The sequence below is a fragment of the Panthera onca genome, chromosome B2 (genome assembly GCF_046562875.1).
Source record: "Panthera onca isolate mPanOnc1 chromosome B2, mPanOnc1 haplotype 2, whole genome shotgun sequence".
Taxonomy (NCBI): domain Eukaryota; kingdom Metazoa; phylum Chordata; class Mammalia; order Carnivora; family Felidae; genus Panthera; species Panthera onca.
The window spans coordinates 114,874,955-114,901,016 of record NC_138343.1 but is presented as its reverse complement, the minus strand read 5'-3'; the positions used below and the strand labels follow the sequence as shown (position 1 = coordinate 114,901,016).

Below are 26,062 nucleotides of genomic sequence, written 5' to 3'. Positions count from 1 at the left end.
TATACAGCTCCCCTAAAGCCATCTTATTTTTTATACTATATATTGTGTTTCCATATTGCATTTTTTTAGGGTTATATATAGAAATCACCCTACTTTTTTTCTGTCTGATTAATGCTGTTGCTAAATATTTTTATGAAAAGATAAATCTCATTTTTATTTTTTTATGTAAAAAATTTTTTAATGTTTATTTATGTTTGAGAGAGAGAGACAGAGGGAGAGAGAGGGAGGGGCAGAGAGAGAGGGAGGCAGAACCTGAATCAGGCTCCAGGCTCTGAGCTGTCAGCACAGAGCCCACAGGGCTCAAACTCACGAACCTTGAAATCATGACCTGAGCTGAAGTCAGATGCTTAACCAAATGAACCACCCAGGCACCCCAAAGTTTGTTTTTAAAGTAGGAGTCAATTACTGCCTTCTTGTTTCTTCCGTAAGTTAAAAAATACCTTTTCTTTTTCTATTTTGTGCTTTATTCAAATATAGGCAGGTATCTATAAAGACTTTTATTTCTTAAGTTTTATTTAAATTATAAAACATAGTGGAATATGCAGTATCACAGATAAATGGAAGTGGATTCATTGATGGTAATCACATGTTTCTTCCAAGACAGTCTAATGTTATTACATAAATATTTAAGAGGAAAAAACCATTAAAGAGGCCCCAGATTTTCAACTGCTCATTTTTGGGGGGAATGAGGATTCATGATAAGACTTTTAGTAAGATTCATCTATTGGAAAAGAATTATCTTTGTCTTTTTTCCTTGTCAGCCTGGTATTCTCATTCTCCAAAAAAATCATATGATTTCCTTAGCATTATCTTAGAGAGGATGCAAATGTTACGGTTATTAGAATTATCTGATAAACTTCAGTCAGATTCTTGAAAGCAGTGAAAATGACATTTTGTGGTTTAATTTGATGATGTGCTCTGTATTGTTCTGATGGTGCTGGGTAAATATTACTGTGACTCTGCGGGAGGGCTAGGGAGCCATACACCCTGTCATTCTATATCCCCTGAGTCCAGGCTTGTCATTTTAACAACACAGCCAGAAAGCCAGAAGAGCTGACAGTTGGTTTGTGATTATTCCTGGACCTGAGGCTCCCTCATGTTACAGTACTAATCAAGTCATCTGGCCAACTTATCATTAACTCAATTTGACCCTTGGGAGCAGAGATGAAATCTTTTTGGCAAGACTAATGATGCTATGAGATTGAAAAGATGTGCAATGTAAAACCTTGATTATCCTCAATCCTTACCATAAGGAAAAGGATAAAAACCCAAAGCACTGATAGAGAAAAGTAAAGACAATGTCTTCCAAAGACCTTAAGTTTTTCCTCCTCCAGGGTATGCCAATGTTTTCTTCCTTGTTATTTTTTTTTTTAATTCACCTTTTTCAGAAATTTCATCTCAATAATTTTTTTACTTTACTCTAACAAATATTTTCCCTGGCAGTCAGGAAATTCACTTTCCTTGTATTTGTTTTGATAAATGGAATGAAAATTGTGCTTTGCAGTCAGCTTCTAGGATTTCTGATGAAAAGGCAGCCAGGAGCACGGAAGCTTGCTGTCATGCTTCAGTGTTCTCAGTTTGTGTACATCTTTGACAAGATTTTTTTTTTTCTTGACATGAGCTTTGGGACATCTTCTATTTTTCTCTGACTGACAGCTGGATAATAAGTTTTATCATTAAAAACTGATTCTCGGGTAATATGATCTTTGCTCTTGATTCTCTTGTAGCTGCTAAAGCTTTTGTTTTCACAACTCTTTCAGAATAACTAGAGATTATCACTACAAAAGGACATGGATATTGACCTGTCATGTCACGTGCTGTTTAGCCAGTACCAAAAAAAATTGAATTCCCTTTTATCTATTATCTAGAACCACTTATTAAATCATCTCGCTGTTGAGAGGTGACTCAAAGTCAGCATGTTCTGTCTGTTCATGTCACCTTTATTTCTCTTAACCTTCAGAGAATTATTAAGTAATTCTTCATTTTATCCTATCAAGTTAGGTTAAATATTTGACACAAAAATTATTACAGGCATAAATCCCAAGTTTGATCTGTTTAGAATTTAAGTAAGGGCAATGATATATTACTTCCTTAAACTGTATAATCCTGATTATAGATTTGATAGGTAAATTTTCTGCCATTTCTTTTTATTCTTGATTTTATGTGGCCATTTTCACTGTGACAATTAGGAAATAGATAAGAAATATAAGGAAAAAATGGGATGAGAAAAGTTAGTAAAGCTGGCTGATCAACATTTGGAAGGGAAGACAAAGAAAGCCAGATAATACTGACATTTCTCATCACATTTTTTTTTAATTTACAGGTTAGTATTTTCCTAGGATTTATTGGAAATGAATGAATGGAAAAGGGCTTTATGCCAATTTGGTTGCACATCTGTTCACAGGGCACTTAATAAAAGGAGTTGACTCATTAGCTAAAGCGTAGATAGCAAAAGACTAGATTTTACTTGTAGTTAATTTTCTTTACCTGCTTCTTAGTGTAAACCTCCCAATGCTGTCCTCCAAGTATATCACAAATGGCCTTAAACCTTTTTAATTCCTCTGCTGGTGTCTTCAGTTTTTATCTCATATATTTTACCCAGTCTGAACCCCCTGATTGAAGTCTTACGGAAAGAGTTGGATTAGGGTATATGTTGAACACAGATGTCAAAAAGTAGAATGTTTTGGAGAGTTTGATTTCATTTTGTTTTTCACCATGTTAACTTTGAGCTATGCTTTACTCACCATTTTCCAACCCAAAGTTACCTCCATTCTCTATTGAAGTCAAACTTCTTCTTGCCCCCTTGTTCTCCCCTAACACATTGTTATCTTTGGATTTCTCTACCTCCACTGCCTGCACACTTGATACAACCTCCAAATTAAGTTTTCTAAAGTATTTCATTGATTACATTAATTTTGTGTTCGCTCAGTGAGTCTCCATAGCATTTTAAATCAAGTTAGATCTCTTACCAAAGTATCCTCAGTCTTTTCCCAATCAACTTTTCCTGCATAATCTCCCACTAGATAACCTGTTCAGCAACCAAATGGGATTTACATTGTTTTCCTCTGATTTGTACTGTTTACCCAAACTATGACTGTAGTTCTTCTTGCCTTATCTGTTAAGATCTATAGTATTTTATGCTATTCATATACCATCTTTACACTTACATCACAGCACCTTACTTCTTTATTTTTTTTCTTAGGTACCTTCCTTACTAAATACATGTTAAGCTCCTTCAGGCCTATTACTGTTCTTTCACTTCCGCATCCTCCACAGTGTCTGGTATCGTACAGTTTATGTTAAATAGGCAATCTTTTTTTGTTTCATAATAGGTGGATGACTTACACAAAATATTTTCATATGATCTGTTACTGCATGAAGATTGCTCCCTTGCTGTACTTTTTCCCATTTCTGCCAAAATTTTGCCCCACGCCTTTCTTCAATTCCTTGTGCCTTTCCCAGATTTCCTTTTCCTAGAAAAGCAAAAATGAGAGAGAAAGAGAACTGTTTTATAAAGCCACCTGTATGGAATACTTAATAAAGATTTAAAAATGGAAAGTAAAAAACTGGGAAGAAAGAACATTTAATACATATCAAAACACTTGACAGTACGTTAATGAATGTGATCACCATTGTTTTATCATCGTTATGGTTATTTATGTTGCTTATTACAGATACCATTTACTGTGATGTCTCCAGGTGCCATTCACCATGCTAGGTCATTTCTTCAAATTATTTAGTCCTCAAAACAGCACTTATACCCAGCTTGTATCTAACATAGTGAGTTTTCAGAAATATCCTTCTACTTCAGGTTATTCTATGACAGTTTATTTATTTCAATTTAGAAAATTAAAAATTTTATCTGTGCATTCATGTGTCAGAAATACAATGAAGGTATTTGTAAGGCACAAGAATAATGGATCAGAGTAAGGAATTTAGGTAATTGTTGTTGAATTCTTTGATAGAATTTTCTCTAAATTAATATCATAGTAGAACAGTCTCAAGTCTCTGCTATTTATACTCTAATATAAAAATCTATGTGCATGTAGCTGCCTACCCACAGCAGACCTCACGGAATTCAGAGGGTTTGCATAGCAGAGAGCCTGTCGTATGTGTGTATGTATGTGTACATATATGTACCTTATGTGTCTATAAATACACATGCATGAACACGTGTGTGTGTGTGTGTGTGTGTGTGTGTGTGTGTGTAGCTAAGAAGGTCCCACCTCAGTAAAAACTAGAAAAAAAGGGGGGGGGAGCACATGCCAATTAAGAGAAAATGTAATTAGACAGTGACTTGCTCTGGGTTGTTGCAGATGCCATAGAGCTCAAAATGAGTTTTTTACTGTGTAAAAACTGTTTACTGTTTACTTTGTTGCTGTGTGTTTCTGAATATTACATTAGATGAAAGTAAAATTATATTTTAAATCTGTTTTAGTAATGACAGTAAATTTTGTGGCATTTATTTAAGCCATTGTGAGAAATAAGCATAGATTTTAAAATACCATATTGACCTTGTAGAATGGATCTTTGTCTTTTAGAAAGCTATTTCTTTTCACAACTCTTTCTTTTTTACACCAGTTAATAAAGTATTGGTTACTGAAATTATGATCGTGGTTTACACACAGATGTATAGTATTTATACACAGATGTATAGTATTTATAAAGCTACCCTTCCCTAATTTTAAATGAGAATTTTAAAAAGATGAGTATCAAAGTAAGCAGCATTTAAAAATACACTAAAACAAGATTCTCACTCTCAAAGTGAACCCTATTAATTTTTTACATACTGCATTTATAGATATAATTTTTTCCAACTCATACAAATATAAGTATTGAGGGTTTAGATCTAATGTTTTCTTTCACAGTGTTTAAGCTATCTAGCATTTATCTATCTATATATCTATTGGTTATGCGTTTAAGAAAGTAGAAGGTAGTGAGTTGCTTCTGCTTCTGACGTTGAGTGCCTCAGTATTGGATACATTGGCATCCCATCTTGTTCTGCCAAGCCTAGAGAAACACCACGTTTGTACAAACTTTGCCTTAGCTCTAGGGCTGTTCAGAACCTCTTCAAGCAGTTCCAATAGCTGTTCAGCTAGAGCAGAATTAAATAGCACATACATTCCCTGTTTGCAGTCCTCCTTGGATGGGTTTTATAAAGGAAGCAAGAAGGCAAAAAGAAATTGAATACAATAAGATTAGTTGGAAGAACATTTCTATATATTTCTATAATTATCTGAACTTATAATAGGAAAATTAATTCTTTAATTATTTTATGATTAGCTTAGGAGAAAACGTAGAAATACAGAGTCAGTAATATAACAAGAAGATTTCAGATTTGCTTCTTTTTTTTTTAATTTATTGAGGTGGGGGGAGAGAAGATACATGTGCATGTGCAGGTGGGACAGAAGGAGAGGGATGGAGAGAATTTTAAGCAGACTCCCAGTGCGGAGCCCACGTGAGGCTCGATCTCAGGACCGTGAGATCAAAATCGACTTGGATGCTTAACTGACTGAGCCACCCAGGCATCCCTAAGATTTGTTTCTTAAGACTGTTAGTCCATACAGTGTTAAATAATTTCTTCTTTCCTTAGTACTTTTCATTTCCGCTTTTTTCACATTCATATGTCTACATTTTAATTTATTATTTTGTTCCTAGGGTTTTTTTTATCATGATAAGTGTACACATAAGCCCCATCCCCTATTTTCCCATCCCACCCACCCACCTTCTGTCTGGTAACCACCAGTTCATTCTCCGTAGTTAAGAGTCTGTTTCTTGGTTTCTCTCTCTCTCTCTCTCTCTCTCTCTCTCTTTCTCCTCCTTTCCTTATTTGTTTGGTTTCTTAAATTCCACATGTGAGTGAGATGATGTGGTATTTTTCCTTCTCTGACTGACTTACCTCGCTTAGCATAATACTCTAGTTCTATCCTTGTTGTTGCAAGTGGCAAGATTTCATTATTTTTATGACTGAATAATGTTACTCTGCATATATATATATATATATATATATATATATATATATATATATCTCACCTCTTCTTTGTCCATTCTTGTATCCAGGATAGTTGGCTCCTTCCATAATTTGGCTATTGTAAATAATGCTGCCATAAACTTAGGGGTGTATGTATCCCTTTGAATTAATGCTTCTGTATTTGGGGATAAATTCCTAGTAGTGCGGTTATTGGTTCATAGAGTGGTTCTGTTTTAATTTTTTGAGGAACCTCCATACTGTTTTCCACAGTGGCTGTCCCTGTTTACATTCCCAGAAGCAGTGCAAGAGGGTTCCTTCTTCTCGACATCCTCCCAACATGTGTTGTTTCTTGTGTATTTGATTTTAGTCATTCTGACAGGTGTGACAGGTTTTCTTTTTCTTTGAACAGACCTCTACATTTGCTGTTCAGAAATGTGGTCTCTCTATGATGACTACACCATAAAGTCATCTATAAACTTTAAATCATTACTAGGAATATCCACTGGTTTTTGTTTGTTTGTTGTTTGTTTGTTGTCTTAAACTCTCTACTAATTTCCTGAGTTACTTAGGTAAAATTTTTCCTTACTCCTTCCAATGAAGTTATGTCATACATCTCTAGGACTGTTACATTTTTTTAATTTGACTTTTACAAATAAATGTGTAACCTTTTTACCCATTCTTCTACTCTCACACCCCCACTTCTGGCAACCATCAATCTATCCTCTGAATCTATGAGCTTCATTCATTTTTTGCTTTTCTATTTTTAAATTTTTATATATTCCACATATAAGAGAAAACATATGGTATTTGTCTTTGTCTGCCTGACTGATTTCACTTAGCATAATACCCTCAAGGTCCATTCATGCTGTCACAGATGTCAAGATTTCATTATTTTTATGGCTGAGTAATATCCCACTGTACGTATGTATATATACATGCACACTTTGGTGACTTCCATATCTTGGCTTTGTAAATAATGCTGCAATAAACATGGGGGTGTATGTGTCTTTCCAATGTTTTGTTTTCTTTGTATAAATACCCAAAAGTGGAATTGCTAGATCATGTGGTAGTTCTATTTTTGATTTTTTTAAGGAAACTCCATTCTGTTTCCCATAGTGGCTACACTAGTTTACATTCCCACCAACAGTGCCCAAGGTTTCCCTTTTCTCCACATCATTGCCAACACTTGTCATTTTTTCTTTTCGATAGTAGTCATGTTAATTGGTATGAGGTGATATCTCATTATGTTTTTCATTTGCATTGCCCTGATGATTAATGATGTTGAGCATCTTTTCATGTACCTGTTGGCCATCTGTATTTCATCTTTGGACAAATGTCTATTCAGATATGCTGCCCACTTTTTAATCAAAAAAATTTTGTTTTGCCATTGAGTTATATGAGTTCTTTATATATTTTGGATATTAGCCCCTTATTAAATATGTGATTTGCAAGTATTTTCTCCCACTCAGTAGGGTGACTTCATCTTGTTGATTTCCTTTGTTGAGTAGAAGCTTTTTGTTGAGTAGTATGCAGCCCCACTTATGTGTTTTTCCTTTTGTTGCTTTTACTTTTTGTGTTTGATTTAAAAACTCATCACCAAGACCTATGTCAAGGGGTTTACTGCCTATATTTTCTTCTAGGAGTTCTATGGTTTCAGGTCTTATATTGAAGACTTTTATCTATTTTGAGTTAATTTTTGTATATGATACAAAATAATGGTCCAGTTTCATTCTTTTTGTGTGGCTGTACAGCCTTCCCAACACCTTATATTAAGGAGACTGTTCTCTCCCCATTGTATATTCCTGGCTACTTTGCTGTAAATAATAGTTCGTATATGCATGGGTTGTTATTTCTGGGCTTTGTATTCTGTTCCATTGATCTGTGTGTCTGTTTTTGTGTCAGAAAGAAGTTGTTTTAATTACTATAGCTTTGTAATGTAATTTGAAATCAGGGAGCATGATGCCTCTTGCTTTGTACTTCATTCTTAAGATTGCTTTGGCTTTCCAGTGTCTTTAACGTTTATATACAAATTTTAAGATTGTTCATTCTATTTCTTTGAAAAATACCATTGGAATTTTGATAGTTATTGCCTTGAATCTACAGATTGCTTTGTATAGTATGGACATTTTAACAATATCAATTCTTCCAGTTCATGAGCACAGAAAATCTTCCCATTTATTTGTGTCTTCTTCAATTTATTTTACACTTTTTTTTACACTTTTAAAATTGTCTTAGAATGCAGAGCAAGTGCAAGTTGAACAGTGGGATAAAATGAAAAGAATGAAAGAGAGTGATGACTTGGAAATAGAGAAATTTATAAAGAGGGAAATTTCTGATTCAAAATAAGAGGTGTTTCAAGGATATAAGTAGTAGATTTAAAGGAAACCTGAAACAGAACAGTAAATATCTATTGATGTTTGTTCTCATTACTTTATGGGAGATTTTCATTCATATACTCCCAAATATTTTGGATAGAAATCCTACTTTGTTATTCTGGATATTCTGTCACGAAGTATGGCCCAACCTGAACATGACCCCTAAACTGCGTCAGGTTGCTACCTAGCAGACAGGAAGAAAGTTTATCTGGAATTTTAGGATGATACTGCCTACAACTGCCTGGTCATCTTTGTGGGCAGTGGTGCCAAAGAATGTGTTTTCAGTCTTACTGGACTGAACTGTATGTGTCATCACCTCACTCCCGTGCCTGGTGGGGAAATTGTAAGCATGAGCTAAACATATAAAGAGACTTTTTTTAATGATTAGAAAGCCACAATCTTTTTTCCTAGCCTACTTACAGGGCTTAATGTAAAACACGTAAAACAAAAGTGATAAAATAAGAAGACTGAATACTGTGATTCATCAGAAGACTGGCACACAGCATTTAAAACCTAACCATTGGATTCTACCAAGGATTAATTTGCATATATATGTATGTATTTTTGTACTTTTGAAGTTTTAAATGGCCACGAGAGTGTGTTTCAGATGGCACATATAATACATTGAACTGGAATCCCAGTTTGGGCTTGCCATCTGTATACCATGCTGATTATTTTTACAGAACTGAGATTTTAATCTCAAAAATGAAAATTTATAAAAACACCCAAATTGGACTTTTTTGTATTATTTATTTTCCTTCTTTTTCTTCTACTGACTTCCATTTAGCAAGAGCATCGACTATTCTTAGTGAGTTAAGGAAGATACAAACAGGGCTTTGACCTTGGCCTTGACTTTAATCTCTTTGTCAAATCTATGTATTAAAGCTTTGCTCTGTATTGGTTTGTTTACTATGTAGACTTTGCCATGGCCATGACTTTCATAGAGTAATTATTTTGATTAAGTTAGACGATTAAAGTTAGTCTTGCATGAGGAAAGAATACACTTGGGAAGCAGTGATGGATAGACTCCAGTCTTTAGAGTGTTTAGTTCTGCCAGCATTTTCCAGTTGAATGGAAATTCACCTCCCAGTTTGGTTTGGGTGACAGTGACTGGATTGTCAGACCTGAGTGCTTCCTAGAAAAAGATAGAAAGAGATCAAGAAGGATAGATGACAATGTGAATATCCACATGTGTTCTCGCCATTTTTCTCAGATATTTTTCTGCTTTGATGAACAACATCATTACTGAGATAATAAATGTTAATTAATATCTACGTCACTTTTTGGTAAATGGTAGTTTAGTGTTACAATTAGACTAATTAGTATACACCATAGCTTGGTGACATGACAAATCATAGAGCAGAACATGTTGACTCTTATCCATTATGATATATTAGCTAATTCACTTGCTCAGTAATGACACAAAAAAGAGAGACAGGGAATTGGGCAGTAACAACAGCAGTAACCATAAAGGCATTGTGGCCACATTTTCAGAGTTTTGTTTTTCCGCCATGTTCCTGAGTACTATGGATTGCCAACATTTTACATTTCTTTTCCTATTGGTAAATCACAGCCCCTGACTGAAACTTTCAGGAATAAGACCAGGAGTAAAAAAAGAAAGTGACAATAAAAGATGACTTCTAAATTTTCCTAGGTTTACACATATGTCATGCTCAGTGTTTCATTTTGCCAAGATTATTCATTGGAACGTTGACAGCTGTCTGCATCTTTGATTTATTTTTCAGAACCTATGCGAACCCCAAAGACTTTAAAGATTGCTGAGATACAGGCAAGACGCATTGCTGTGGACTGGGAATCCTTGGGTTATAACATTACTCGGTGCCACACTTTTAATGTCACTATCTGCTACCATTACTTCCGTGGTCACAATGAGAGCAAGGCAGACTGTTTGGACATGGACCCCAAAGCCCCTCAGCATGTTGTGAACCATCTGCCACCTTATACAAATGTCAGCCTCAAGATGATCCTAACCAATCCAGAAGGCAGGAAAGAGAGTGAAGAGACGATTATTCAAACTGATGAAGATGGTATGTTCATACTTTGTTATTTTAAAAAGAGGGAATTATATAACAGGATTATGTAATTGCTTACAGTTTTCTCTAGAGTAACCAAAATGGAATTGGATTCTGAAATCTGCTACATGCTCTTAACGAGGTTAACTTTGAAAAGTTTGTCTTTAACAAAAAAGCTTAATATTCTTCAGAGTAGCATCAAATACTAGATGAAATATCCCTGTAATGTTTTGTTTTTATACTTTAGAGAAATAACAACTACACCAAAGTTTAAATAAAGTTTTTCCTATCAACTGTACAAAAATAATTTTCACTGTCTGTGGCACTGTATCATTTACCTATTGATTGATGAAATGCACTTGGTTAAAACTTAGTGTGGTTTTTTTTTTTTGCATTTACAAACCAATAATAGCATCTTTCATTTTCCTTATCATTTAAAATTAGCACTATAGGGGCGCCTGGATGGCTCAGTTGGTTGAGCGTCTGACTTCAGCTCAGGTCACAATCTCATGGTTTGTGAGTTCAAACCCCACATCAGGCTGTGTGCTGACAGCTCAGAGCCTGGAGCCTACTTCAGATTCTGTGTCTCCCTCTCTCTCTGTCCTCCCCCATTTGTGCTCTGTCTCTGTCTCTCAAAAATAAATAAATGTCAAAAAAAATTTTTAATTGGCACTATTTACCTATTCCACTCATTTTTAGATGGATTTATGTAAGTTTAAATAGAAAAGAAGGTTGAAGTTTGTATCTTTAAGTCTAAATATTGATATTGACAAGTCATCATCTTTTATCCATTTTATTACCACCTAAGAAATTTAACTACATTATGTCCAATTTCTATGTGTGTTACTTCACAATGATTAAATAATAGGGACAGACATTTATATTAATATTATAATATGTGCACATTTACTGTAGCATATAGTTTGTCATTAATGTTAATGAATATATTTCTTGATTCAACAAAAATGTGCCCTTCCCAAAAGTATGTACAAATGATGATATTCTGATAATAATAATAATGTATTATTTCAATGTAAGATGTTTCATTTTCAAAATTTACCATGATGAATGGAAGCATATAAGGGAAAAAGTGGGCTATTTAGTGAATGGAGGCAAAGATCAGCTGGGAGTGAGGAATCGTGAGCTTTCAGTCCTGGCACTAATAACTGTTCCCTTACCCAATCTGTTTACTCCACTAGATTTCCACTTCTCATCTCTGTGTGAAAAGTTTAAATAAGATAATCCCTTAGGTTCCATCTCCTTCTAAACTTCTCCTTGAACAGCCTATCAATAGGGCCACATTTTTGTTTAGGTTTCAGAAAACAGGATGGAGTTCATACCCAAGTGTTTCCAATTTCCCTCAAGTTCTGATATTTCAGCTCAGATGTATGTTTTGATGCCTACCAACTATGAGACTGCCATAAGATAGGTCAATATACCACAGTTTCTAGAAGTTTCTCCTTATCACTTCAAGCTCTCTCACTCTGAAAAGTGGAAATGACCCAAGTTCATTCTATTATTTTTGTTGTAATAAAGGGAAGTGAGAGCTTTTCAACTTCATTTAGCTCAGATTTTGAAGCAAATGGTATTGTTCTAAAATTATGCATGGAGTTATTATCATATTCCTAAAATTTTCAAGGACTAAACCAAAGACTTCTTTATGATAAATGTACTTTTTTGTTTTTAAGGTAACCAAACATGATTACTTCAACTATCCTGCTTGAACTTGTACCTAATCGAAGCCTTAACAATATTTCAGACAACAAACCTTGCTTTAATAAGCACATAAGTGCTCATAAACTCCTACATACACACACACACACACACACACAAAACACACCCAACACATGATTGTGTAAGAAAGAATAATTAGCATAATTGTTTCATAGATGGATGAGAGAAATGGGAAGTCTAAGCTCAGATTCAAAAACTCTGAAAAATCTCTCTCATGTCATAAAGTTGGGTAAATATTAGAATGTCTATTTACCCTAAATACCTTGTAACCCATGTTTTTAGTGATAAGAATGTGCTCACATATTGTATTGCCTACACTTAAAATTTTTTAAACTTGATTTATTAATTGATGATTTTAGACTCAGCTGCATTTGTACTTCAGCCAATCACTCTCTAATAGTAATTCATTTTGATGCTATATTTTGGTATGGCCTTTATTTTGCCTGCCTTTCCCATAAACCAAAGAATGCAGACAGGCTCATGTAACTTTTTTATATTTCATTAAATTTTTAAATGCATTTTTGGGTGCACATACAACTAGATTAATAATCAGAAAGAGAATTGCCAAGGAATCTTAAATTTTGCCCTAACTTCATCAGATTCATGACTGTGCTATTTATTTTATCTATCTAAGCAGTTTTACAAATGTAAAATGAAAATAAGTCTAATTTCAATATTATTGCTTATCCTAGTTTTATTTCAACCTATGTTTTGAAGAATTTTTTATTGGATATAATGATATTGAATTGCATATTATTATGTCACAGGATGGTCATGAAGTCATTCTTTCTTCTGTGAGAATTTTTTTTCTTCTCTTTTGTTTTATATATAAAACTGAATGATTGAAGTACAAACTTTGTATAAAGTATTTTCTTTTTTTTTTTTTTTTTTTTTTTTGTATAAAGTATTTTCAAGGAACTCAGCCTTCAGATCTGCTCATGTGAGCTCCAGTTTCTACATGGAGTATTTGATATGACTCAATGTTCCTGAGAGGGGGACAGAGTATCTAAATCATAGTCTATTGCAAAGATCGATGGGTTAAGATGATCTAATTAAGTCAGTCTTACTAAATTATTGCTGCCCTATATACATAGAAAAAGAATAAATTATCAACCATCTAATAAAAGAATATAGTTTCATGAAAAGAATTCTAGGGGCATCCATAAATCATGAGAGCAAAGCTAAAATGATTTCCCACCAGAACCCTACGGTAGAATTTATATTTAATTTATTGCATACATTTTTTTAATGCATGGGTAGAATTTTTTGTATGAGATTTTGTTTTCATTTTTTATCCTAGCATTTATAAAAATCAATATTATGAAGTTAGCTCAGCAGAAAAGCTTGGTTTGGGGACAGTTTTTGCTAATACGTAGCTATTTTTAAATGTACATTTATTATATTTTAAAAGTCTGTAGTGCTTATTTAATATAACTTGCCCCACCCACATTTCATTTTTCCTCTCTCTTCCATTTTGAGAGTATCTTGTAAAGGATTTTATTATATGCAAAAAAAAAAAAAAAGCTGAAACGGCTCTCAAATAAATCAGAAACAGGGGAATGAAAGTCAGCATTCTGTCTCCATTAAAAGTCATTGATGTGGAAACGTGAAGTGAAATTCCCTGGAATATGAAGATGACCATGATGCTGGTCTTAGTAACTTCATGTTGTATTTACACAAATCAAAGTACATATAGACATTATATACAGACATTGGCTTCCTTCAAAGGTGGGGAGTTATTAAGTATAATTTGTCTGTGCCCCCTCCCTGACCCACCTGTTCATGTGTTTGTTTTGTAGTTCAGCTAGGTGTAGGTCTTTCTCTTATGCACTATACTAGTCCCAGTGCAAGGTCAGTAGCATGGTACTATCTGGCCATAATTTTTCCACAAACTTTTCCCTCTTACAAATATGACCTGTGGGTAATTTCAGTGAATCCTGTTGACAAAAGAGAACCTATGTAAGTAGAGCAAAGAAATACACTCATTCTAGGAAGGCTCCTCCTCAATTCTACCTCTCTTCTAATGCAGAATTATGCAAACATTCTAAACTATCTCTATTGGTAAACAATTTGAAATACACCTACGCCATTTTCTAAAACTTTGGCCAAACGGTGTTTAATGAACGCAGGTAGTAATTATAATACCATCAAATGAACATTTTGTCACTAATTGGGGGTCTTGCCACCTCCTACTGCTGACAGCCACCATCTATGAGCATTGTGGAAAGGTGAAGAAATGGTTTTTCTTAATTACAATCGTATGCTTTTTTCATTCTACTCAAAGGACATAAAAGCTAACACTCTTGGAAAACAAACTAATGCCTGTGGCAGCCTCCTCTGCCTTGATAGACTGTATAGTCTGTGCCAACACTGTGGACCTGGGACATGTGGAGGTGGATGCCTTTGGTTAACTTCTCCCTAAGGCTTCAGCTGACAGAAGCATATACATTTCTTCTGAAGTCTAGTGCTGACATCTTTTCTGTTGATGGGTTTCTTTCTTTTATGTTTTTTTTTCTTTCTGAATTTGTTATTAATGCACCAAATTATATTGGCTGTCCCAGAGGTCATAACATCATTCATCGCCTCCTTGTAGTCTGAAATAAATCTTCCTATTTTGACGTATCGTTCAGAATTTCTTGATGCTGCTAGCTACAATGCAGTGAATTCCTTTGATCCAGTGATTTTTAATTTATTTCAATCCTCACAAAATTGCTGTATACTCAGCAACTACATTTCTAGATAATGCCATGTGTGAAGTTCACTGAAACGTTAGATTAAGGAAAAATATTAATTAAAAACCATACTTGCCCAATATTGGGTCAATATTTCAAAAGAAAACCCATTTTTTAAGCAAAGTAGGGTGGATACGATACATATTCAAACATTATCAGAGCAAGAAACTGATTATTTGTGTGAATAAATAGTAACTATGGATTTAGATAAAATACATAAAAGCAAATAGCAAAAGTATCTGATGTTTTACATTTTGTCAATAGAAGCTGATGTGTTGTTCATTGCTGCCACTGGGTATTGTCAGTTATATGACATTTGCAAATAAGGTCTGGTCTGAAGGTTTCTCAGCTCTTGACATACCTGGGGACACTTCAAAACTGGTTATGCTGATTGTTGAGTCCTAAACAAGTCTGATGTTATAAAATGGTTTGATGCTTAGGTTTACAAAAGGGAATTTCATTTAAAACACTGAAGCCATGATATTTGAACCTATTCATCTTTACATTTCTTAAAAATTGTAATAATCAATGCTGTCTTTTTAAGTTATAGAAATTTAATAAGTATGGCAATAAAAGTCATATTGACTATTAACAGAGATTTCAATTCAATTTTATTATGATTTGGCTTTTAAGTCCAAGGAGTGATGGGGTGCCTAGGTGGCTCAGTCCGTTAAATGTCCAACTTTGGCTCAGGTTATGATCTCACTGCTTGTGAGTTCAAGCCCCACATCAGGCTCTGTGATAAACGCTCGGAGCCTGGAGCCTGCTTCAGATTCTGTCTCTGCCTCTCTGCCTCTTTCCTTCTCTCTCTCTGTCTGTCTCTTTCTCTCAAATATAAAATAAAACATAAAAAAAAAAAAATTAAGTCCAAGGAGTGTTGATTATTACTATAATTCATTATTTAATGAAATGTGTTTATGGAGACACTTTAGGGGCTTATCCCTGAATATCTTTCAGGGAAATATAGCTCTGTTCTTGAAACAAATTACAAATGAGATCTTCATGTTATTGGAGGTATACAACAGAGAAAACTATACTACACAATTTATTCAACCCTCCAAGGTGATAGAATATTCTTTTGAATAAAAATAACTTTGCAATTATACATTTTCCACATTAGAAGTTTGTAGATTACTTTAACGTTTGTTTATTTTTGGGACAGAGAGAGAGCATGAACGGGGGAGAGGCAGAGAGAGAGGGAGACACAGAATCTGAAGCAGGCTCCAGGCTCTGAGCCATCAGCCCAGAGCCCGACGCGGGGCTCGAACTCACAAACCGCGAGATTGTGACCTGAGCCGAAGTCGGACGCTCAACCGATTGAGCCACCCAGGCACCCCTGTAGATTACTTTAAATTCCCATTTGTTTAAATCAGAAAACTAGTCACATAGCTTATATTTTTAAGGACACATTTTATTTATTTATTTTTCATTTGGCTTATATAGCTTACAGTATTTACTTTTTCTGTTTCTGATATAAGGATCTTTATAACCAAAAATGTATATTTTGTAGTGCCTGGCCCTGTACCAGTCAATTCTCTTCAAGGAACATCTTTTGAAAATAAAATCTTCTTGAACTGGAAAGAACCTTTGGATCCAAATGGAATCATCACTCAATATGAGGTATTAGAAGTTAACTGAAATGTGGGTTGAAGGGAGAGTAAAAGGAAAAACTTAGAGAAATAATAGAAAATAAGTAAGAGAGGATTAGGAGACTAAAATCATTTTTAGTTCTCCCCTCTTTTAGTTTAAAAATTCCTTGATCCCAAAATTGAGTTTCAAAACAAATATTTTATAGCACCTAGAATTTTCTAATTCTTAAAGTAAATGTGTGTTTTGTTGTTGTTGTTGTTGTTTTAGGGACGCAAGATAGGCCTTTTCAAACAGACTTACTGATGGTTGTAAAGAATGAATTTTTATAAAATTAAGAAACTCACATTTTATACTGTAATTTAGGGGAGGCCAATGAATGCCAATTGTTACAGAATAAAGGATCATTACCAAAAAAGGAAAATACATTATAAACCTGACTATTCCAGAGCTTCATCGCAATTTTGAACATAAATCATCATCTTATTTTTAAATATGAGAAACTAAAAAGAAGAAAAGATCATTTTAATTGCAAAAATATGTTCCTGCATAGTCAGTGTTGATTCGAGCATAAAATATATAAATTTCTAGTGGCTGCAGAGAGCATCACAGGAACCGGAATCACTAGTGCAGTCTTATAATTTGTGACTCTATTAGCATACTTGAATATTTACATGAAATTTGTTGTGTAACTCAGACAAAGTATAAGATGATGTTAGTTCTAACAAACATTTGTTGAACGGTTTCTGTGTTTCATATACCTTAAAATATATGATATATCGGTATATATATCCTATATATATATATATAGGATTGTGTCTATGTGTGTTTTTATAGTTAAATAAATTAATTTATCTTTTGATGCAAGAAAATAGATGCATATTGGTCCAGTCAGATGTTATAACTCTAGGTATATCTATAGATGGATGGATGGACAGATGGACTGACATTAGATATGTAATGATAGTGAAATAACCATATCCAAATAAGAAGGAAGAGAAGTTTAAGAAAAATGGGATTCACTCCACAGAGATGCTCTTGAATACTATCTTATTTAAAAGGGGTTTATTTAGATTATATTATGACTTATATTGGGAATGTAATAGGAAATATATTTCTTAAAACAGGTCAGCTACAGCAGCATAAGATCATTTGATCCTGCAGTTCCAGTGGCTGGACCTCCCCAGACTGTATCAAATTTATGGAACAGCACCCACCATGTCTTCATGCATCTGCATCCTGGAACCACCTACCAGTTTTTCATAAGAGCCAGCACAGTCAAAGGCTTTGGGCCAGCCACAGCCATCAATGTGACCACCAATATCTCAGGTATGCAGAGGAATAAAGTGCGAACAGGATTGGTTTATAATAGCACATCCCAGAGAATCATATGTATGCTGAGGGTAGTCGTCTCACTTATTAAATCTTTAATATAGCTAGTTATTCATGGTTGAAGGTTCTTTAGAGAATTATGTGAATATGGGTTATAATTGGTTATATGTCCAAACCTAAAAACATCTCAAATAATCACTTTTCATTGAAAGTGGTCTTTTTTAAAACATTGTTTTATCTGAACTAGAAACATTTAAAAGTTCATTATAAATGCTAAAAGATTTATACTTTTAAGGAGTTCGTAATTATCATGATATCAGATATCATAATAAGTGGATTTTATCCAAAGAATGATAGGAGATCTTTGATCTATTACAGTGCCACATTCCTTGTCACTCTCTTCCATTTCCCTTGACACCCTGGTATTTTTAAGCAAACATGAGCTGTTCTTTCTCTTACAAATCTCACCTAAACTCGTCTAAATTTCAGAATGGTGATGTGTGGGAGATTTGAAGTTGATAAGCATATACAGTTAAATTTCACATTATTTTATGCTCATAATTTCAGTTTGTAATGACTAGATTATTTACAGATGTAAATACAGATTTCCCCTCCAGTCAAGTCACCAGTTTAATCTGACTAAATTTGGCCACCAGTCAGCATTATAATATGCCCGAATTCTACATTAGCTTATGTAATGTGTTATCTTGGTTATTTAAGATTACTAAAATAAATACATTTTATATATGTAGCTGAAGAGTTAAATCTGAAAAACGAAAGTGATACAGGATCAACTACTTAATATATTAAAATACTGATGTTGAGTTCCTACCTTTTTGTTCCTTTATGTTCATTTTCATTATAGTTCTACATAGCATATGTTGATAATACCTTATATTATAATACATCACTAAAAATGTCTACTGTTGTTCCGAATCTGCATCATTTGCATCAGAAGAAAGCTACATATTCTCTATTTTTTTGAAGTCTAGTTTCTATTTGGAAATGTTTTGAATATAAAACCTTAAAAATTTATATTGTGAAACATATTAGCTATTCCAATATGAGCTATTTGATTTACCTTATTCTAACAAAAAAAGAATTTGAGAATATCATCCATTATGTTAGAAAATAACAATGTATTAAATTTGCCAATTCACTCCCTGGTGGAACAATTCTAAATCATCAATTTAAAATATTGATTGAATCACTAGAAAAGATGACCTGGTGATATCACTGTACAGTGAAACATGTTTCTTACCCTCTGGAATTAGCCACAGTGCTGCATTTGAGTCAAGATCTTTCACTAGAGATAGCTACAAAATTACATGAACTTGTAAAACAATGGACACTATCGAGAATCATAATTTATTATGGTTTAGACATGTGGTTTTTATTGAATAGAAAATTTATAGTTAAAGTCCAGAACACCCATGTAGCATTTTCTTTGAATTATTTAGCTGCCCAGTTTTACTTGAATCAACCTATGTACATGGGCACTTGAATTGAACTTTAAAAACTAGACTGCAATCATTGTGTCTTTGGAACATGCGGTAATCAAACTAAAGCTAATAAAATGTATGGTTAGTGTAGTGCCCGGCATCATTTGAAATATTAAGGTAACTTCTTGTTATTTATCCCTTGAGTGCAGAAATTATATTCCTCAGCACTTTAAAAACACTTTAAATAAAAGTGAAATCAAGTTATTGGAGGCATGGTGTGTGTGTGTGTGTGTGTGTTTTAGTACACACATATATTATCCACATATGTCTACATATTGTACATATTTAATATCCATTGATCCTACTTCCTGAATAACTCTCAGGTAATTTGTCTCTTTCTGATTCTTCCTTTCCATCTGGACCGTATTTTAAACAGCTCATTGAAATATCTTTCCAAGCACTATCCTTGTCTTCAGACTTACCTTGCTTCATTGTATTTTTCGATTGATCTTTGTACAGCATGTATTTCCTTCCTAAATTTTTTCAAAATCTAATATATTGTATTCAGTAGGATAAAGCCCAAACATCCATACATAATTAGCATTTGTATCCCTTAATTTTATGGCTTCTCCCATCCTCCACTCCTACTCATAGTCCAAAGTTCCAGGCCTACCAGACTGCTTGTAGCTGTCAGAATGCACCGTGTCCTATCATGTGATGATATGTTCAGATATTCTGTTTCCTGTCTCAGGCATTGTATTGACTACTTTCTTGTCCTGATGAGTTTGTACTGTTCTTGTGACATTCAGCTCAAGCATCCTCTGAATCCTGAAGTTGTCTTTGTTTTGTTTTTCTGACTCCCCATGCTAGTTTAGACTAGTGGTTTAGTTTAGATTAGTGGTTCTGCCAAGTGTGGTCCACTGACCAACAGCATCAACATCACCTGAAAACTTTCTAGAAATGCACGGTATCAGGCTCCTCCCTGGACCTACTGAACTAGAAACTCTAAGGGAAAAGGCATCAATCTGTTTTAAGAAGTTCTCCATGGGCTTCTGATCTGACTAGTTTGAGAACTACTGTTTTAACAAATTAACTGACTCTTCTTTTAGTCACCCAAAATTTTGTTATAGTTTTTTGTTGTTGTTGTTGTTGTTTATGAGATTCTCATTCTTGGTAAATATGAATCTCTACTTTCAACTCTATACATATCAGAGACCATGCTTTATTTGTCTTTATACTTATAGCACTAAAAAAATTGACACAATGTATATATTCAGTAAATGCTCAGTGAATGAATGAAATACTTTGAAATTTGTATTGGATGCCATCTGTTATCAGTTTCTCTGATAGTGTACACATTTCACTGGTTATGTCCTCCCTAAAACATCTTTCTGTGTAGAAATAACCAAAAGCCATTTGAGGTTACTTTTTCACCCACTTCAAGATTAGGGAGCCCTCTCCCCCACCCAAAATATTATAAAATATTTTGAAAATGTAGAAGTTTCTTCTTCTCAAGAATTTGGCAACTAATGCACTAGTTAATGCTAAATGCAAACTAAGGTTCCTATTCCCATTCATCACACTGCCTTGATATGTTTCTGTTGTGGCCCCAGTGGTGAAAGCAGTCCAGATACTAACACTGGGCCATTCCACAACCTTTAGATCGTACACAGCACCACCTCACCAGGTAGCCTCTGGCTCACTTCTTGCCATTTCTGTCTCTATATCTCCGTGTGCAAGCCCCTTACCCAGAGTCCCCAGAGTCGACGCTGTTCACATCACTTCCATGCCATCAATGCTGGTTTCAAGGTCCCAGGAAACTAAAAGCTAAAGCCCCTTCACAAAAGGTTTGGAGTGTGTGTCCAAGTCACCAGATGATCATTTAAATTTCAATAACAAACCGTGGGCTTCATATCTTCTGCTGCCTAGACTCCCAGGGTTAACATCCAGTTATGTATGGTATTCTACAAAATAAAGTACATTTCAGAAAATTAAATAGGAAATTTATTTTCCCCCATTCAGGATCATTTATTCATCCTGAACTATGATATAATTCTTTTAATTGACTGAAACTTTTTTTCCCCCTCATCAATCACTTACCAGCTCCAACTTTACCTGACTATGAAGGAGTCGATGCCTCTCTCAATGAAACGGCCACCACAATAACTGTATTGTTGAGACCAGCACAGGCCAAAGGGGCACCAATCAGGTAAGTGGGAAAAGAATAATAAGAATAGGGAAAAACAGCAATAGGAAAGCTGTTTTCTCATAGCTGCTTAGTGGTCGATATAGTGGTTCATTTCTAAGAGATGTTCATTTGATGATAACTGTCAGAGGTTTTATTTTTGTTTTGTTTTGTTTTTGTTTGTTTTTCATTTGGGCAAAGCCTGCAGATAGACTTTTAAGAATAAAATTCTAAGGGTGTTTTTGAGATATTCATGCACTGAATCATTCTCTGTACTGTTTGATATAAGAGCACTGCTCTTTGATTTTTATTTTCCTCTAGTCCCATTTCATTCCACTTCCTCTGTCGGTATCTATAGAATATGGGCTTTGAAGGTATTTGTCAGAAATAGAATGAGAAAATAACTCCTATCCAATGCATTATTAAATGTGTTACGAATAATTTCATATGAGTGATTGAAAAATAGGAAGCTTTGAGGAAATAAAAGGAGATTAGTTTTAATGAATGCAGCTTATCAGGAATTGTTGCTTATCAGGAATTCCGTAGTAAATATTAAAATTCGATTTGCCATTTCCTTGATCTATCCACCATTAAAATCTCCCATATTACTCTCATCTTGCAGAAAGCTATGAGCCATGTTTTTTTCAGGGATTCGGATTATTCCAATGATTTTAATTCTTCACATTTGTAATTAGATAAGTGACCAAAAGTTAATCAAGTTTCCATGGGAAACTTGTAGATTTTGTGGATACTTTTATTTTTATGCTTCTATTGAGAAATAAGTCAAGGCACAGAAATCAGTGCAGATAGGTCATAATTGGTTCATCTCAAGTCGCTTACATGTTCATTAAGAAAATAAAGTTAATCTTTGCTCCATGTATAAAATAAACACATTTCACCTTCTGAGCACATATGAACCATTCAGACAAATCTGTATCAATGGAAAGGAAGACTTTTTAATTTAAAAAAGTAATAAAAGAAATTGAGTCCATAGGAAAACTCCATTTTTTTGTCTTGCTAAAAATCATGAGAAAACCATGCCTGAGAATAGGAGAGATGACTGAATACACTTGTCATGTAAACACTTGAGAAACACGGGCTACTTGAAAATGTAAAGTACGTATATAGTGCTATTCATGAATCAATGATCTGTGAATGAGTTTGATTGCTGATCCAGAGGAGAAAGAGAAAATGCCTGCATTCAACATCTTTTTCTATTGACAAGTAATCAGGGTCATTCACATGTCCCTACCTGTGATAAAATTTACTTTCTAGGTGTTCAGTTCTGTTACTGTTGTTTAAATGAGCTACCGGGTACTTGCATTTATCTTTGAAGAGTTAGATATTTGAGTGAATTCAGCCTTACTTAATGTAAGTTGCACACACCGTGTGTAATTATTATTGCCTCACCAGGCTACATAATGTAACTTTCATTAGCTCTCTCTTCATTTAATCAATTTATTACACAAACATTAACTGACCATGTATTATGTGCCTGGCACTGTGCCAAACATTATTTGTAAATCAAAGACACAATGGTCCCAACAGAACACACAGCCTGTGCCCAGTTTCACCATAAACAATCAAAGGAGTCTGCAGCCTTGTAAATCCTTTGGTCATAATTGGTGTTAAGGAATTTTGTTGAATTTGTAAGTATGTTATAAAAAACATGCTTGGAAAGCAAAAACATTTCTTTTACTTTATTTACATTATTACAAAATTTCTAATTTACAAAAATTCATGTAGTCTAAACTAGGGTTTATGCAAAATCATCTTCGATAATCCTGTATCCTCTTTCTCTGACACAGAAATGTACCTCTTTGTGTTTGTTGGGAAGCCATTTCTCCTTTTCTGGAATTGAGCCCAGTGGCTGAAAACTACAACTTTTACAGTATAGGAGATAAATACTCAAAAAAAATAATTTACAATAAGAATACTATAAGAAGAAATAATTAAATGATATATAAACAAATAACAACTATATTAAAAGAATGTTACTGGCAGGAAAAAAAAAATCTGTTTCCCCACTAATATTCTGACCCCACTGTGTCCATGTTTTTTTTTTTTTTTTTTAATGACTTGTCCAGCTATCTGGGAACACCGATAGGTGGGGATCAGGTGGCAGGACCAGACTGGCTAGTCTGCAATTTGGCCTCAGAAGAACCCTGGTTCCTTTGCTTTTTGAATCTTCCCAGGAGATGATTCTGTCTTCTTTCCTCTGACCACATTCTTACCTTTGATATTGCTACCAGTAACTGGAACCTTATCTCAAGGTATATCTTGCCCAGTGCTTTAATGTCTTTGAAAATGAGGACCCAAATTGATGTAATCAATTTTCATAGCACTGTATTTATGTCTAGGACGTCAAGTCTTTGATTGGATTCTTTAAAGTATTTGACTCTTCTGCCAGATTCTTTATTTATGTCAGGCTATTAGAATTCCTTATATGCTAATGCTTGTTGCCATTACACTCTGTATATGGCCATCTTCTCCCCTCCTAATAAAAGCCAGACCTATTTACCACCTAGCTAAACCTCCCGAGAGCATCCGTCCATTAGTTTTTTCTCATAAATCAGCCCCTAAACACTAGGTTCTATCTTTCCCTACTTTACCATATTACTAGCCTGTGCCAGACTGCATTTTCCCATCCAGTTGCCCCAACTCCAGTGGAAATATCTGAGTTGTTCTGCTCTGGTCTTCGTAATGTCAAACAGACTCCAATTCCTAAAGCCTCTATCATAGCACCTTGTTATATAGAGTTTGTACATGTAGTTTAGTTTAGTGTTATCAAGAAAGCTAACGTTACAAATGGTTTTTATAAATTTATTGATTCCAATAACATTCAATATGCACCAGCGGCTGATGGATAATTGGAATAGAAATCCACCTAAGGCAATTTAGTGTGTGTCCTCCACGGGGGATGACAGACTCATAAAGCAATGAATGATGACAACACAATATGATAAGTGAAATGACAGCAGTTAGAAAAGGTGGTACTGGAGCAGAGTTTTGAAGAATGGGCTCAGCCAAGGGTCACTTTTGACAAGAGGGGAGAGGTTGCTGAGAAGAGAAGGGCCAATGGTCTTCTTGAAAATTTACAAAGCAAATGATTGGATATGTGATATAATGTGGTGCATTCCAGAACTGCAAGTAGCTCAGATCCTTGAGAGGGAAGGGTGTGTGGGAAAAGAGAGGTTGGAGAAATAGGCAGGGGCCAGAGGGAGAAGCTGTTTAGTGCCAGTCCAAAAACTGAAGGTGGCCACAGAAGGACTGTAAGCACAAATTGTGATGAGCAATGTTATGTTCTTGGAAAGATCACTCTGGTAGAAACATAGGGAATGGACTGGGAATAGACCAGACTGAAAGCAAAAGGGTCCCAGTGGGAAGTGCTATCGGACCACATTAATTAAGATAGAAGTGATGGAAATGTATGTGATACTTACACACAGTTTTACACACATAGGAGATATAAAGCTTTGATGAGCAGAGAAAGGAATGGTGACTAGGTGAGAGATGAGAGTAGTTTTTATTTTACAAGTGGTAGCAGAGCAAAAAGTCATCCAAGAATTCAAGGTATTTTTTGAGGTAATATTAAGTAATAACAAATGTTTTCATTTGTTGTATTTGATTGCTACCCCAAATGAAAAAGAAGGCATGCTCTCTCTTTGGAATGAGTTCTTTTGTGTATTAGAAATTAAAGGGGTGCCTGGGTGACTCAGTTGGTTCAGTACCCAACGCTTGACTTTGGCTCAGGTCATGATCTCAGGGACATGAGATCGAGCCTTGTATCAGGCTCCACGCTGGGCATGGAGATGGCTTACGATTTTACGATTCTCTCTCTCTCTCTCTCTCTCTCTCTCTCTCTCTCTCTCTGTCACATACACACACAAAGAAAAATTACAATATTTGTTATATAATTTTTGCATTTCTTTCTAAAGTTGAGATATACAGAACAAATAATGTCCACCCCAGTGAAAAATCCTGTTCTAAATAATGCAGCACTCAGTATCACCAACCACTTTGTTCTTCTGTTATCCTTAAGACTGTGTCTATACACTAATGTCAACATGTGCAGTGCAATTCTGATGGTTTTTTGACAAAATTATTTCTGAATATATAATTATTCTAAAGTCTGAAAGTTGCCATCTGACTTACCTACACCTTTGAATCTCCTTATCGACTTTTTAAGATCTATCCCTAAAACTGGCATCACTTGACAATCATTAGTATGATTGGCAGAATAAATATTACCCACATTTGGAACCAACTCCCTAGAATGCATAATTTGTTTTCTCTTTTTTTTCTAAAACATTTTCTATTCTTGATGAATGGATTCAAATTGTAGCCTGAATGATATAATTATAAATTATAATGCATAGAATGTCCCACTTATTAAAAGATTGACCCAATGTAGCTGTGTTTTCAAATAATGAACATTGCAGCAACATATTACAAAAACACAGGGAAGAGTTCTTCAGTGATGAACTCAGCTTATTGTAAGATGTAATAAATGAATGTGTAATTAAATGCAGCATTTTCCAAATATAAGCTATTTTAAGCTGGTAGGAATCTACCTATTCTAGGGTAACTAAATATTTATTTTGTAGGTAAAACCTAATTTTTCATTTTAATTTATTGTTTCTTGAGAAAGAGAGTATATGTGTGCATGCG

The 26,062-nt window shown here is 34.5% G+C and overlaps 1 protein-coding gene across 12 annotated transcripts in view; it reads left to right on the top strand.

Annotated features, from left to right (window-relative positions):
• Positions 1-26,062, top strand: part of PTPRK (protein tyrosine phosphatase receptor type K) — a 564,132-nt gene that overhangs the window by 426,949 nt on the left and 111,121 nt on the right. For all 12 annotated transcript variants that reach the window (XM_060616623.3, XM_078447295.2, XM_060616622.3 and 9 more), the window contains exons 8-11: positions 10,092-10,394; positions 16,356-16,465; positions 17,560-17,761; positions 21,310-21,415. In XM_060616623.3, coding sequence (XP_060472606.1) covers positions 10,092-10,394; positions 16,356-16,465; positions 17,560-17,761; positions 21,310-21,415 — 721 coding nt within the window. The remainder of the gene's footprint in view (positions 1-10,091; positions 10,395-16,355; positions 16,466-17,559; positions 17,762-21,309; positions 21,416-26,062) is intronic.